General features: G+C 42.7%; 1 protein-coding gene across 2 annotated transcripts in view; it reads right to left on the bottom strand.

Moving 5' to 3' along the window:
• Positions 1-1,390: 1,390 nt before the first annotated feature.
• Nsfl1c (NSFL1 cofactor) overlaps positions 1,391-14,577 on the bottom strand; it is a 28,951-nt gene continuing 15,764 nt past the window's right edge. Inside the window, exons 6-9 of one of the 2 annotated variants that reach the window (XM_004840659.4) lie at positions 13,059-13,168; positions 12,549-12,686; positions 7,783-7,947; positions 1,391-6,482 (exon numbers count right to left, since the gene is read on the bottom strand). In XM_004840659.4, the coding sequence (XP_004840716.1) occupies positions 6,320-6,482; positions 7,783-7,947; positions 12,549-12,686; positions 13,059-13,168 (576 nt within the window). In that variant the 3' untranslated portion in view covers positions 1,391-6,319. Of the gene's footprint in view, positions 6,483-7,782; positions 7,948-9,478; positions 10,556-12,548; positions 12,687-13,058; positions 13,169-14,577 lie in introns of those variants that run through there. The other variant, XM_087188759.1, reaches the window with a different exon arrangement.

Genomic DNA, 14,577 nt, shown 5'->3' with positions numbered 1-14,577 from the left:
ATAAAGAATGAGAAACTAGAAACGTTTATAGCTAAATGGATGCATATTGAGGCCATCCTCTTACATGAAATAAATAGGACACATATGTGTAAATACTGAATAGTTTCTCTAGTGTGAGAAACTGAAAGTGTAGTTAAGGATATACACAGATGAAATGGCCTAATAACATTTCTTGGATTGTGCTTCCATCGCGTGTCATATGACTGTATCAAAATTTAAATTAGGGAGAAGTTTGGCTTATGTGGAGTCTAACTAACTGGAATTTTTTTCCAGATCATTATTTGTTCAGTGTTGGCTTTGGGGATCTTTCTGAAACAAATCACATCCTCTGGTGTTTTGTTGGTGCTTGAGATGCTTTTTCAAGTTATATGGAAGAAATGTTTAAGTGCTTTTCAGTTTTGTTTTGGTTGAGTTCTACTGTATTTGAATATTACTGTAGTTTTTTTCCCCTTGCATTGTTCTTTGAATAGTTTTAATTTTTTCTATGTGTGTTTGATAATAAAGTTATTTTATTAAAAAAAATTTTTAAAAATGGTACCTGAGTCTGGCATCTGTCAGAAAGATGGGGTGACTATATTAGCTGGGAAGATGGCAGTGATAGTAAGAAAATTCCTGGAGATTCAAAAGTTGCTAGATCAGATAACGATCAGATAAGGAGCTCAAGGCTCCTGAAGGAATTGCTGCATCCTCAGTTTATGTCAGATTCTAACTTTGTGTTTGGTCTATAATGACCTAGATAATGTAATCTATCTTTGGAAAAGAATACTACCTGCTATAAATCTTCAAATTCTGAACTTGGGAGAATTTGGTCTGTAGGAAAAAGTAAATTTTCATGGGATTTCCTTTTTTTTCCTCTCTCTCTCTTTTTTCCTTTTTTTGACAGAATCTCACTATATAGTTCAAGCTGGCTTTGAACTCACTGTAACCCAGGCTGGCCTTGAACTCATGGTGATCCTTCTGCCTCAGCATCCCGAGTGCTGAGATTAAAGGCATGTGCCACCACACTTGGCAGTCATGGATTGATATGACAATCAATGCTCACTAGTAGTCTGACATGGTCCGGTCAATCATGGAAGCACTTAGAAATGCAACAAGAAGATAAGCCTTTGCCCAGGTTTCTCAAGCATGTACTTCAGTAATGGCTGAGTTTGAATTCTTTGCAGTTTTCATTGGATTCCCTGTGGAAGAGGCTCTGAAAGGCATACCAGAGCCAGTCTGGCAAGCCAACTCCATTGTGAGAATGGTTCTGCCCAGAAAGCCAGTTGCAGAGGATTAGTTCCACCAATCCCCAGTGAACAGCAGTAAGCCTGATTGGCCGATTATAGGGCTTTCTTATACCATTTTGAATTCAAGATGTAACTTCAGAAGCTTATATACTGACAGAGAAATGTAAAATTTTCATTTTGAATTTATTGAAGTACCTCAGCATTCCTTACTATGTGATAAAATATATAATACAGAGTCCTCAAACACCATGCTGAACAGTTGTTGAAACACATCTTGCACTGTAATATTTAACAATTTGGTTGGAGCTTATCAGTATTATGTGGTTAGTTTATATTTCCCAGTGACTCATAAAATAAGCTTTCCTGTTTCACGTAGAACAGTGGTTGTCAAATTTCTTCTCCCCGCCCCTGCACATACCACACTCCCACCTGGGCCACTCATTGACAGCAGTAGTGATTCACTGAGGACTGTCCTGATGGCAGTACCTGAATTTCTGGGGATTGTGACTCACTCTCTGGAAAATATGCTCTCTTCTCTGACCACGGAGAATCATTAATGCAAAGTACAGAAATATAGTTGAACTAATAGACTATTTCCTTAGTAACCCAGCTTGTTAACATTCGATTTTTTTCCCAAGAGACCTTATCATGAAAATGACTTTGGATATTCATGAGAAGCGTTAAGTTGTAATATTTCCTTTCAAAAGAAGGGAAAAGTTAAGTGTGGAATGTAATATATGGGGAAAGGAGCTACTAAAATAAGCGAACTGTCTGTTTGTTGCTTATATTTATCCCTTGTTTCAAGAGAGCTTCCTTTTGAAGAAATACTGGACAAATCTCATGTTTAGTGTGATAACTCTCTGAATATTTGAGGTTATCTTCAAGGTTGAAACATCCTTGTTTCATTTCTTCTACATTCATCCAAGAATTGAGTTCTTTAAAAAAGGCACCTGCCTCTATTAAATGTACCTGCTTCATAGCATTGATCTGAGGATTAAGGAGATAATGCACGGAGAGGATTTAGTATTTAATAAAATACAGAAAATAATTCCGTAATAAACGGTGTCCAGGGCCGGGGATTTAGCTCAGTGGTTCCGCCGCCTGCCTTGCAAGCGCAAGGACCCGAGTTTGATCGCCGGTACCAAAAAAAAAAAAGGAAAAAATAAATAAATAAACGGTGTCCATTGCTAACATACACAACAACCACACAGGAGGAATTCATTGCTCATTTACCTAGTTAGCTGGTTGAGGAACTCCCACAGCGCACCCTGGTGGGAAATTTGTGGAAAAAGCTTTGGCATCCATTGTGGGAGGGAGAGTAAGTTGGTCAATCCTCTGACCCCACTGTCCCACTTCTAGTAATTTACTTTGTTTATATATTTGCAGGTACAAGCTGTCCTAATGCAGTACTGTTTGTAATAGTAAAACACTAGGTACACTTGTATGTCCTTCCCAACCAATGATCTCCAAAATGGAAAAGATGCAGACAGGGATGGGCAGGCTGCCATTTGTGAACAAGAATCATTGCAGAATCTTAACTACAAGAGGCCAGGGATGACAAAGACATCATTATGTGTCCCTAAGGAAGGCTGACTACTGCTGATTAAACTGGCACAATGCTCAGAACTTTTTGAGATTTCACTTATTTAGACATGAATTTGTCATATATCAATTTTGGACATAGATATAAAGAAATATAAGTGAAATGTTACAGTTCTTGGTGAAGCTAGGCATGCCTGATTATATTGTTTCGAGGTGTTAAAATGTGGAAAAGTGATGCATGTCTTAGACTGAACAAAGTATTAACTTGGACTCAGGAATCCTGGAATGAAAATGCCAAAAACTCACTGGAGAGGGAAGGGAATTTCTTATGCAGGGATGAGTTAGAAGGGAGGTACCTGAAACTTTAAAAAATTAAAAAAAAATCTTACCTATTAATTTTTTAAAAAGCCATTCCAATGTCAAAGTCAAGACTTTGAACTTAAAGGCATAGTTTCTCCTATTGTTAGGGACAGGGTCACAGGAGAGGCAAGGGGCAGAAAAGGGCCTGCTGGCTTCCTGTGGCCAGGGCAGATGCTGTGAGGCCCCTTCTAGGGGGCATTTATGGGCTCTTCAGTCTTGGTCCAGTCAGGAGCTCTTGCTCATACTTCTGTGGTGGCCAAAGAAGAGTCTTTGGCTGGCTACTTGTTTCTCCCTTGGTCCTGGAATCTATGTCTATCTTCCACCCAGTTTCCTCTGTTCCTACAAAGCAGGACCTAATGCATAGGTTTGGCTGCCTCACAAGGGCCCACTACTAACTCTTGGGAGATGCTGTGTATTCCCAGACCTCAGACTCTTAGGTTCCAGGCTCCTCTGGGAACTCAGTTCTCTATGCTCCAGCATGATGGAAGCTGGCCTGGGAGATCATAGGGGAAGGATGACAAAGTGGAGAGATCTGGGATGCATCCAAAGTGGCACCTTGATTGCTTGCTGATGGACTGGACATGGCATGAGGGATGAGGCCACTGAAACAGAGAGGTAAGGTCACACACTGCAGGAACTGGCTCAGACTGAGACTTGGTTCAGATGCTACAAGTCAGGGTCATGCTTTCTATTCTGCTTGTCTAGCCTGAAAGGGGGATGGGAGGGGACAACCATGACACAAGCCAAAACCATTTGAAAGACCTTTTATTTAGGCCTGGGATAGGGTCCTGAGATAGCAGTTCCTTTAAAAAAGCTAGTTAGGATAGCCCTTCTGTAACAGCTGCTTCCCTTGAATGAGCTCCAGAACACTGGCACTTTGGCATTGCCATCCACAGTGTAAAGATGTACCCAGTTCCTGCCCCCCAAACTGGTTTTCTCCCAGGGATATCTCTGGAGGAAGTAACTAGATGTACACAAAACTCTACCTACAGGTTTGTTTGGCATGGTTGTTGCACTTGTTAGGGCATGACAGCTAACTTGCCTTTTTCAGTGATAAATTTGGGATATTTTCCCCATCAGGAAATGTCCCAGTCATTGCACTGTATCTTTGGGCAGGCCCCTTTAATACCAGGTGGCTCCCTTACTCACCAACTGATGTTGGGGATGTTCCAAAATCCTCCAGTTAAGAACTGTCCTGAATTCAGAAGCCAGGAGACTGGTGCCTTATGAAAGCCCATCTAGGCCACCAGAACTAAAGAATAGCTTTTCTCAGCCTGGAGCCAGATCAATGCAATTCCTCTGACCTTAGGCCAGGCACTGGGACTGTCTGAACTGCAATTATAGGTAAGCTACATCAGCAGTCATGATCCCTTCCCAAGGTGGACAGAAATTCAAGAGCCCTCTGCAAACCAATCTAGATGACGCAGGTGTTACTGGGTCTTAGGAGCTGTTCTGATGTGTGATTTAATATAAGCAGAAACCCGAAGGAAGGGCAGGGAATAAACTGTGTGAAGGCAGGGCCTAGGGGTGGGGGTGGAGTATATGTACCTGGCCACACGTTAGAACACAGGCTCTGAAAGACAAGCACCACATACCATTTACCAGCTGTGACCTGGGCTTAGGTTCTTGCACTGTAACGTGGAACCTCTGTGGAGCACCACAGAATTTAAGATGGCTGCTGTGACTTTCCAAGCAACTCATTAAAAACTACAAAACTCTGCTGTCTTCTTTCTGGTTTTTAATGGTCAAGGTGACAATAATTTTGTTTTCAAGATCTGTATTTAGCTCCCAGTTACCACCACCTGCTAGAGAAAACACTGGGGCAGGTACTGCAGCCAGTTTGGGATTGAAGCACCAAGCCAAGTTGAAACTACCACCTTCCATGGCTGTAGGTGGATACAGCACTAGTTCCCGGCTGGTAGCAAGGGGGTGAAGCAGGAAATTGTCTGGTGGTGCCCACTTGTTAAGATGGTTGAGGCATAATATGGCTCAAAACCAGGTTGGATCTGTGGCTCACTTAACATGGTGGTAGGAAAGGTTCCATCTAAACCCGAAAGGTCCTCCTCACCTGCCTTGCAAAGAAGCAAACTTAGGGGTGTGGAGGGTCTTTACCAGGCTATGACTACAACCTTAACTGCTCCAAGTTAGAAGCAATAGAGCAGAGATGATGTGAAGTGAAACCTGCAACCCAAAGCTACATTCTGACATTATATTCACTCTCAAAAACTGCTTGCCAGTCTCACAAACACCAACACAATAAAAGGCACCCGCAGCACAGGACAGTACTCACCCCTTCAGCATCTTATTTGCAACACACTAGTGAATAATTTAGTAGCACTGATTTGTTGCTTGCTTAAGCCAAAATACCCTCTGAACTCATCTGGGTTGGCATGAACTGTATCCCAATGAAGACATACCCTACCTACCTCTTAAGTCCCCTCAGACTTCTGCATATGGAATGAAGCAATGGCAGCAACCAGGAATCACCAAGGGAGAGTAGCCTTGGATGGTGGGAGGGCAAATGGATGGGCAGGTGTAGAATCTCACTGGCTATGGCCTGGGAGCATGGATTTCCCAGGCAGGGCTGAGTGAAGGGTATGTGGAGAAGTATTTATTTTCACCCAAAGAGATTGTGTGCATCCAGCTCTGACCTCACACTTCAGGGAACTTTTGCCACTGCCAATTTTTATTGGGTCAAGTGATATATTCATATGGGAACAAGTGGCTGCAAAGCCTCTTTCCATATATCTCTTCTTTCTTCCCTATAAAGGGAGAATCCTCCACACTTTTGGGGGTGGCAGAAGGTACATGCTAGTGGATGAGTGTTGTGTGTCAGTCAATTTTATGCATAGAGGATGGAAAAAGGGCTCCTGCCATGCTCCTAAGATAAATAACATTTTATGGCAATGAAGTTCCGCTCCAGGGGGAGTTTCCATACACATGCTGGTGATGTTTCTTCCATTTTTTTTGGTTTTTTATTTTTTTCCTTTAAAGTCCATTGATCCTCACAAAAACCCAGGAAATGTAACTAAGGAAAAAACAAATGTCCAACCAAAATCTAGGAACCCAGAGCTATAGAGGAGATGTGGCACTGGAGCACTGGGTGTGCACAGGGGCAGGGGGGTGATCCCCATGGGGCATGGCTGCCAACTGCAGGAGACATAGAAAAGAGGTGGCCCGAGGCTGAGTGGTTATGTTAACCGCTGCACGATGACAGCATTGAGTAGGTTGGCTTCCTTCAGAGTTTGGCTCTCGTCAGCCAGCTCTTTGTTTGGAAAGGTAGTCATGAGGACAAAGCTGGTGGCAGCCATGGCTGGCCGGGCATCCACGATGAAAAGTCGGATGTCGCTGATCCTGAAGGAGTGAGAGTGGGTGAGCAGTTCTATCTATGATCCCCACAACTCCCACCCTTGGAAGGATGAACATGAATCTCTTCCCTGCCCAGCTTCACAATGAATAACCAAGGCCATCATTTGGAAGCACATCAGACCAGTCCCTCCCCTGCTGAAATCTCCATTTTCCTTACTGTGGTCCTAAGGCCTACCTAATTTTGCCCTTCTTCCCTTCATTCTCTTCTCCCTCTTAGTTTCTCATTAGGCCACACTCTCTTCCCCATTTGGGTCCCTCTTTCCAGATACTCTCCTGCCTCCCTTCCATAATCCTAACCACATCTCAGGCTGGAATGCCACTTCCTCTGCAGCCTTACCCTGCTCCTGGTCTATTCTTTGACCTTCATTTTGTGGCAGCAATCAAGTTTGTAAGCACACAATTCTGATTATTGCCTCTTCCTATGGACCACAAATTCCACAGGGGCAGACCAACCATGTCTTTTTTTGTCACAGGAGGCACTCAAACTGTCACCAATTCAGTGCCAAGAATCCCCTCTCTAGATGTTGCTTATGCCCTGAATCTGCTAATCACAAGAATGGAGTCACTTGGAAGCATCTGTCCCTAGATTCCTTCAACAGAAGTTTCCTTCTGCTTGCAAGCCCTGGCATCTACAGTATGGTCCTTGTGCAAAATGCATGCAGCCTGAGGCTGAGCAACTAGGCCCTCGCACCCATACTCTGCATGGGTTGTGCTCCCTGGGCTGAGCAGCAGTCCTGCTGGGGTTGATGAGAGAACTGAAACTGAAGTAACTCTGACAAGTGAGATGGGTCACTCCATTTCAGAGAGAAATCTGAGCAAGGCTCACACTGGTGGCTTAATGTACACCTTTATGGTGAACCTGGTCAGCATTCAAGGAATGCCAAACCATTCATTGGCCCCACGGGTGGATCCTGGCTAAACACCCTTGTTCTAGAGAAAGGAGTTGTCAGATAGCTTTATTAGCGACAATCCTCTAGCACCTCTCCCATTAGTCTCTTCTTGTGGTGCCATAGACCACAGCAATTCTAATTTGACCTCTTGTATCTAGGCTTTACTAGAAGACTCCCTTTGAACAAAGAGTCTAGTGGTTTAAAAAACCAAGGATGAGGAAGGGGACCATGGGATAAATGTGAGAAGTCCTTGGCCATACTAAAAGAGAATGGGAACAGGACTCAAAGGCCTGACTTGCAAACCCTCTATCCCTCCCTCCAAAGGATGGAGGGCCTGCAGGTGTGCAGATGTCTCAGACACTACTAGAAAACCTAGACCAGATGATGCAAGGTACCTGTGGCTGTGGTTAAATTTCTGTACCAGTCTCCCACCATCGGCAAGTCGAATTTGGATGTTGGTAGTAGGCTCTGACTCGTTGATTAAGACAGAAGAGCTGGCTTTGGCTTCATTTTCTGCCTGCTGGGCTGGAGAGCTGGTACTCAATACCTGGGGGGCTGTGCTGAGGAGAGAAAACGTTAGGGTTGGCAGTAGGAATCCCTTCACACTGAGTATTTGCCGTGTGCCTGGCCTTTGCCTGGTGTTGCTGATGCAGTGATCAGGACAGACTAAAACCCTACCCTTCTGGGACTCAAAGATCCTAAAGAGTTTACTTCAGACCCCAAGAATGGCTCCTGGCTTCCTCACTCCTGAGGAGTCTTGGGTCAGGGACTTAATTATCTTCCGCAGGAAGCCTGTGGCTGGAGAGACAGAGAACAAGACTGCAGCACTTAACAGCAAGACTAATTGTCAGGCTCTATGAAGTGCTGAGGGGAGCACTGCAAGTTTACAGCTGAGAAGCCTGGGCACAACCCGGCAAGCAACTGGTTGTGGTAGATTCTTCAGACTTACATCCCCATGCATTCATGGGTATGTCTCATATTCATGTATCAACTACAGGTGTGTGGGTGGGGTGGGTGGGGGAGTGATGGCAAGATTTCCTGAAGGCCAAATAAGGGCCAGGTAGTATAGGGATTCATACAATGAAGAGGACATGGAATCTGCCAGTGGTTAGAGCTCAATCTTAGAATCATATGGGCCAAGACAGTGTGGCCTTGCATAAATCATTCAGGTTCCCTTAGTTTTACCAAGGGTAGTAACAAGGACTTTTAACAGTGTTAAAGTTGTCCACCTGCCTTGCTCAGCTTTTATAAGAATTAAAGAGGAAAATTTTATAAAGTACTCAGGGTGGTGCACAAACACAAAATACACATAAACTCCCAATTTACAACAGTTTGCAGCATTCTCTCTTCTCAACCACCCACTTGCCTCATTCTTATCTTTTCTCTTAGCAGATGGCCTGGCCTAGACTTTTACAGAGGGGCTATTAAATATTTTGCTGACTTTCCCTCCTAACCCCCCATTTTTATCAGTTTTCTGCCTCACCCTTCCCCTGATCTTTATGGCCTAAAAAGGGTATTTGTAGCAAATCAAACTGAACATGTTCTCCGAAGTTTGTTTCATAGGACCCTAGTTCCTTGAGACAAGTCCAGAGAGGTTTGAGAAATGCCACTTTTAGCAGCACCAAAGGGCACTAGAGACTATTAAAGGTCTCAAGAGATTGTGCAGTGAATGCAAACTTAGTGAACCACCAGAGCCTGCCCTTTACACTTGTTAGTGTCCTGCACTTGTTAGAAAACACTGTTAAGAGTATTTTATGGATCCCAGTTTGTGAAATGTAGAAATAAATGTTGTAGAATACATAAAAAAACAAAGTACATATCCTTTTCTGTGAGTTTAGGGAATTAGGAAATAGACAATGCGGGCCACATTTGTGTGTTATGAGAGAAGCTGCTCTGTACATCAGCCTCAAAGCATGTAGGACTCACATGTGGGCTGGCGCACCCAGATAAATTATGCGATCACACCCTCTAAAGTTGTTTGGAAATAGTGGAAAGTTACAGGTTACACATGTAAATGTCTTACAGCTACTAATACTGTTTTGTTCACTAGTTTTATGGGCATTAGGTCAACTCTTCAGTTATACTACAGGCAACTGATCACTCAACTGTTTATTACAATTCCAAGTATGTAGCAGGTATTCAGTGAAGCTACTGCCTAACACAAATGGATGACTACCACATTTTCAGTGAGACCTAAAATGAGGAAGAAGCTGATATTTGTTCAGGTAGATTGAGGGAGAGGAAAAATAGGTGTGACATCTACATTTATTTTGTTCCGGTGCTGTCTAGAGGGCTTTATATACAGCCTCCCTGAATCATGACCCTTTCAGATAGGGGTTATCTATCTTTATTTTACAGATGAGAAAAGAGAAGCACATGCTACAGACCAGTTCTAAAAATGTTACTTATGCAACAGTTTTCTCCCCATATGTATTATTCTATGTATTTCCACCACGCAGAACTCTTTGTTGAGCTTTACTTTCTATGGTTTACTTTATGGAACTAATATTTATATTGAAAATTCTTTCTCAATCTTCTCCCCTGCTCCTGGGGGAATCTAACATACTTATCAGTTAGGAACTTGTGACCCTTAGCATGTTACTAAAGGTCTTGATGTCTCCATTTCCTTCTCTGTAAATGGAGATCCTGTCTCCACCCCCTCCTACCTTTTAGGATAGGCATTCCAGGGTGGCACCCATTGTTACTAAGGATAGTAAGTGTGCAGAAACTTCAGCAGCACTGCATGCCACCTGGTCCCAGCTATATCATTAACTAGAACTGTGACCTTGAGAACAAGTTCACTTTCTAGGGCTTCAGTGTTTTTGTGTAAAACAAAGAGTTGTTTGCATGGGTGTGTACATCTGTAACCCTAGCAACCAGGAAGCTGAGGCAAGAGGATCATGAGTTTGAGGGCTACACAGTGGGACTGAATTCTGAACCTTCCCTTATAACTAGAGTGGAGGTAAATACTAGATACGGTACCATATTTTTGGAGGACAAATTGACAACATCTTATAAATATGATGATCTTCTGAGCCAGGAATTTTACCTCTAGTCCAACATTACAGGGTATACAGAGATTTAATTACAGAGATATTCACTGCAATATTCATAGTACTGGCAGTTTGCGTATATATTTTAGTAATGATTGGTGAATTTACAGCACATCTGTAAGAAACAAAATCACATAAGCATAGAAAAAAGTGTAGAAATACATGTACTGATATTAAATGACAGCCATACTTCACTGATTAAAAAAGCAGGGGATAAAACAGATATACATTAGCTTCCTATCATTATAACAAAATACCTGAGCTACTTTAAAAACATGTATCTGGGCCCATAGTTTTAGAAGTTCCAGTGCAAAATAGGGCATACCTATTACTTTTTGTCCCTTGGCAGGCATGCCAGATGGTAATACTGGGGAATGCCTGGCACAGCAGACTGCTTACCTCATGGCCAGGAAGCAAAAAAGAAAAGAGGAGGAAAGATGCACAATCCCCTTTAAAGGTATGTTCCCAGTGACCTAAGGACCTCCTGCTAGGCCCCAACTCCAAGGGTTCCTATACCTCTCAATGGTGCCAACCTGGGGGTCAAGATTCTTAACAATGGGCCTTTGAAGGACAAGTATCCAAATACACAGTAGCATGTTTACAAACACACACACATATAAGACTAGAAGGATATATTCTCCAGAGAATAACTGAATATTTCTGGGTGTTATGTTTAGAAACAGTTTATTTTTTACCTGAATTTTCTATTATTTTACATTTATAGAACAAAACAATCCCCCCGCCCCGGCAAAAACACAACAAAATAAAACAAAACCCCAACCCCCCCAAAAAACCAAAAACAAAAAACAAGTGTCTACAAAGCTCACTGCAGCTGACAGGGACACTCATTGTGAGTATGGCCATTCTGGGCCAGCCCCCAAGCCCTATTTGGCAGGTGAAATGATGAAAGCAGGCTGACATAGCTACACTGGTTACATGGTCACACTCCATTGGTCTCTAATGCCCTGAGCTTTGACCCTTGCTCTAAGGAGGCATGAATGGCCAACAGGGAAGTAGGGGATTCCTGGAGAATCAGCCACAAGAAGAAAGGTCAGATCTGCTGGCAGACCAAACATTAATTCCTGCTGAGGGGGGTGAGAAGAGCAAGGGCAATGGCTAGCTTGAGGGCAGAAGGAGTGTGGAAAGGAATTCCAGTCAGAAAGCCCAGGTTCTGCCAGTCTACCACATATGAGCCATGTGCCCAAGGGGCAGTCCTCAAAGCCCAAATAGCTTTGGGCTTCTCCTCCAAAATCTGGACTTTCCTGGCAAGGGGACCCTATGTTGAATACCTGTCACATACATGGTTCCCTCTGAAGAACACTTACCATGTGACCCCATGGCCATGGTCAAAGATAGAGAGACCTTGAAAGAAGGCAGCCTGCCCGAGGATAGCCAAGGGTCTGGTGAAGAACTCTGCTCATCACAGATTATCAGTGACTATTAACCAATCAGATCCAGTTGGAGTTTGAATACAAGACAAGAATGACTTGACAGAGGGTGCAGAAGTGAGAAGACAGGACAATGACAGAGGACATAGGCAGAAAAAGCCAAAGGAAGAGAATGTCAGATGGTACTAAAGCATAAAGAGAGTGCTGAGCTGCTACAATGGTGGAACATATGCCTGAACAGAACAATAGTGACTTTGATTCCCTAGGATCCTAAGAAATACCACTAGGAGGCCTGCCTGGTTAGGTGGAAATTCTGAGATTTCTTATCCCTCTGAGTACCAATTTAGACCTTAGGTCATCAAGGAGATCACACTTTCCCTGAACACCTTTGATTAATGAGCCAAAGCTCCAATTACATTACTGTTTGCAGTACTCTATATGTATCAGTTCCTTTATTCTTTCCAACAACAATAGTAGGATGTAGAGGCTCTTATTAGACCCAATTTATAGCTGAGGAAACTGAGTCTATCAAGTCCAAGGTCACATAACTACAAAATGAAGGAGGGTATTTACCTTGGGTCTTATAACTTCAAAGTTCACATCCTTCATGTTCTTCCCATAAAAATAAAATCTGAACTATTTTGCCAACAAGTATCCCTAGTGAGGACACAAGGTCTGCTGGGCCTGTCTAGTGGGACTAACATGGGAGCTGCTTCTTACCTGCCGAGTTTCTGGCCTTCACCAGTGAAAGCTTTGAAAGCTCCCTTAGGCTTCACAAAGTCCTCATCCCGATGGTCTTCCATATCCAAGTTCACCTGCCCACCATGAGCTAACCTCCGCAGCTCTGCTGGCACCTCCCTGAGAGGGAAAAGACAATGTTGAGATTCATAGCAGTCAGGACATTGGCTAGTGATGGGGTGAGAGAAGAGACCTCTCAGGTCCAATGGTGAAAACCACTAGGAGCTGGCTACTCCAGTGGCTACCTGGCTGCTTCCACTTTCTTTCTTGCTTGCTCAGTTATGAGACACCTATTTCTTATTTGACCACTTAGCTCTGCCCCAGGTTAAAAGGGGAAAAATGAATATAGTTTTTGGAGCAGATCTGTGACTCTGTATCTCAGTTGTGCTAAATATGCTTCAAAATTTTTATTTCTCAAATAACAAAATGCCCTGCCTCTAACTTGGCACCTCATCCACTAACATGGGACTCAGAGAGGGCTTGTCTGCTCACCCTCTGCGGATTGACTCCAGAAACTGGGCATTGGATGGGTCTTGGTAGCTTCTGAGCTCGCCATTGTCCAGGCTGAATCCACTTTTCCAGAGCTTCAGAACGACATGAACCTATGACAATTGGAGGCAAGCAGTTAATAGAGCCAGAAACCTGGAAAGCACACCAACTTGAACCTGCAAATTAGTAAGTATTTACTATTTTACCAAGTTGCTATTATTAAAACACAGGCAGACATACATATACACACATTCATGCAAAGGGAAATCAATTAACAACCAATCAAGAATGCATTAATCGGGGCAACCACTTTCCGGGTCACCCTTCAGTCTCTCTTAGACAGAAGCTTTCTTTCTCCCAATAAATTTTTCCTCTTAAAAAAAAAAAAAGAATGCATTAACCTAAAACAGGAAGGTGATATGGCCTAAGTCAGGAGCATGGACAGTGTTTTAAAGAGACTTGGGTTTGTATCTTGACATTGCCACTCACAAGCTAGGTAGCCCTGAGCAGGTGATGCAAAGCTGACTCCCAAATCTGTATGGTTGCAAATTTGTCTGGTATGTAGCTAGTGTTCTAGCTCATCTATTCATGACTATTTTGTAGTCATTAAACATGTTATCTACAGCTGGGTTTGGTAATATATGTCTGTAGTCCCAGCTACTTGGGAGGCTATGGTGGGAGGATCACTCGAGCCCAGTTCAAGACCAACCTATGCAAGATAATGAGACTGTCTCAAAAACAAACAAAAATGGTACTAATAATTTCTGTCAGCAATTCCTACATACATTCACTGAAAAGGGACAGACTCAAGTGTGGTGGCCCACACCCATAATTCCAGCACTCTGGAGGCTGAGGCAGGAGGAATGCAATTTGGATCCGAGCCTGGGTAACTCCCTCTCAAAAAGAAAAACAAAAAAAAAGGGCTGGAGATGTAGCCCAGTGAGAAGCCCCTCGTTTTAATTCCCAGTAATGAAAAGACAAGAAGAAAGAAAGGGGTCAAAAAGAAAGAAAAGGTTCAAGAAGGCTAAAAACTCCACAATATTGTAAACATTATGTAGTATAAACATGTACTAATAAAAAATAAACTATAGGGTGTTTAAAAAATGAAATATAAAGAAAACAAAAATTAAATTTCTACTGAAATTAAAAATTTTAATTGTTCATTTTTATTAACAAATAAACTTGATTGTATCATACTAAATGTGGAAAAGCTAAAAGCATTCCCCTTAAAATCAGGAACAAGACAAGGATGTCCACTATCATCTCTTCTATTCAACACAGTACTTGAAACATTAGCTAGAGGAACTAGGCAAGAGAAAGAAATAAAAGGTGTATATAGAAAAGAAAGAACTCAAATTATCATAATTTGCAAATGACATGATACAGAAGACCCAAAAAACTCCACCAAAAAACTCCGAGAATAACTAACTTCAGCAAAATAGATACAGGATACAAGATCAACACACAAAAATCATTAGCATTTGTGTACACCAACAATGAATGGGATGAGAAGGAAATTGTG

This window comes from Heterocephalus glaber, unplaced genomic scaffold (genome assembly GCF_053883595.1).
Source record: "Heterocephalus glaber isolate CG9 unplaced genomic scaffold, H.glaber_assembly_v1.0 deba00001532, whole genome shotgun sequence".
NCBI classification, from domain to species: domain Eukaryota; kingdom Metazoa; phylum Chordata; class Mammalia; order Rodentia; family Bathyergidae; genus Heterocephalus; species Heterocephalus glaber.
The sequence above is the reverse complement of the archived record's forward strand: the minus strand, read 5'-3'. Positions and strand labels throughout refer to the sequence as shown.